The 1,641-nt window shown below is 49.7% G+C and overlaps 1 protein-coding gene across 1 annotated transcript in view; it reads right to left on the bottom strand.

The window, feature by feature from the left end:
* Window positions 1-1,641, bottom strand: part of sh2d7 (SH2 domain containing 7) — a 9,197-nt gene that overhangs the window by 2,696 nt on the left and 4,860 nt on the right. The window contains exons 4-5 of the mRNA XM_008402131.2: window positions 1,002-1,024; window positions 142-810 (exon numbers count right to left, since the gene is read on the bottom strand). Of these exons, the coding sequence (XP_008400353.1) occupies window positions 142-810; window positions 1,002-1,024 (692 nt within the window). The remainder of the gene's footprint in view (window positions 1-141; window positions 811-1,001; window positions 1,025-1,641) is intronic.

Raw genomic sequence — 1,641 nt, 5'->3', positions numbered from 1 at the left:
GGAATGGTACCACCACCATCTGGACCTGCACCAGACCCAGGAATGGTTCCGTATCCTCGGTTGTTTGGGCTTTACTGTAGAAACGGATCAATGGCGTACCGAACCGCACCGCCTCAGTGGAAACTATCAGTTCTTTCTTACATTTTTCCCCCAGGTGCTTTTGGGTTTCTTGTTCTTCACGTCCTCCACCGACTCGTACGTGTTGCCGTGGGCGGCGCCGTCCCTGGGGATCTGCTCGTACGTGTCGTCGGCGGTCCGCGTCGGGCCCTCAGGGACCTCGGCGTACATGCTGTCAGCCCGCTGGGCTGGACTTCCTGCGGCGGCCTCGGAGGATTGGTACAGAGGGTTGGGTCTCAGCCGGTCCTGGCTGCCGTTCTCTGGTTCTGACCCGAAGCTGCTCTGAGGCACACCTGGGGTGTGGTAGGAGTACGTGAGGCAGGTGACCTTCTTTGGCGGGGCGGACGCCGTGACGGAGAGGCTGTTAAGCTTGTTGGAGTATTTCTCCTCTTCCTCCTCCTCCTCCTCCTCCTCGTCGTCGTTGCCCAGATACGGCAGCGATCGGCTCCGGCTCTCCACCTGGCTCAGATCAGCAACCGGCACAATGTCTTTGTAAAATTCACTTGAATTGTTTGAGTCTGTTGGGTGGAACGAGTCTCTGTCAGCGGGCAGCGGCGGCGTTGTCCTTCCTCTGTGTCTCTGCGCTCTGTTTGGGTTGGTGGGCATTTCACTGGGATGGGACGTCGTGTCTGGTAGGGATCCACTCAGGGAAAAACCCAGAGGCATTCCTCTTTTTGGTACCGGAGGAAGGGCCTGAAAATAACAAAGCAAAACAATTCAATTAAAAACTTGATTTGGAGAAATCATAGGCCATGCAGCACCTGTCTATCCATGTCTTATGTTGCTGGTTTTTTGCTCTTTTGGACTAAAATGTGAATGTTTTACCTAATAAAGGTGTTATTCTTCTCCACGGGATGGGATTAATGCTAAAGCTAACGCGCTACCTTCAGCCATGCTGCTGCAACAGCTAAAGGAATGGGAAGGATCCATTCTCAGGAGAACGCTGCATCTCACTGCGTTGCCTCTTCATGTTAGACCAGACCATAGATTTACTTCCACACAGCTCAGTTTCTATGATGCCCTGTGTTATATTTCATGGTGGCCTGGAGTTCTCTGTATCATGCAGGTATGAAGTGCATGAAGCCCGTTGTAGCGTACTGGATGTACAACAATTCAATATTTAAACCAGAGCATGCTCAGATATATTCTGCAATAGTTGTAAAGACCAGAAAAACTCTTTAAGAGCCGACATGAATTCAAAAACATGCAAATGGCCCCTGCAGGGAAAGCAACTGATTTAAATTTATAATTGAACTTGAGACACACAAACTGTTCCGGGTCAAATTGACCCGCCAATTAAAATCAAGATAAATGAGTCATGCAGAGAGTATTTATGTTTTCCTCCACTTCTGCTGAGTGGAGTTTGTCCACGGGAACAGAAAAGGTTCCCGTCAAAAGTTGTATGAACACTTTCTGCTTTCTCGCAGTTCATTGTGAAGTAAAGAGAGCAGGGAGAAAGTGGGTTTGTGTGTGTCTGCGTGTGTGTGTTTGTGTGTGTGTGTGTTGTGTGTTGTGTGTGTGTGT

The sequence above is a fragment of the Poecilia reticulata genome, unplaced genomic scaffold (assembly GCF_000633615.1).
Source record: "Poecilia reticulata strain Guanapo unplaced genomic scaffold, Guppy_female_1.0+MT scaffold_181, whole genome shotgun sequence".
In the NCBI taxonomy this organism is placed as follows: domain Eukaryota; kingdom Metazoa; phylum Chordata; class Actinopteri; order Cyprinodontiformes; family Poeciliidae; genus Poecilia; species Poecilia reticulata.
This window is presented reverse-complemented; position numbering and strand designations above follow the sequence as displayed.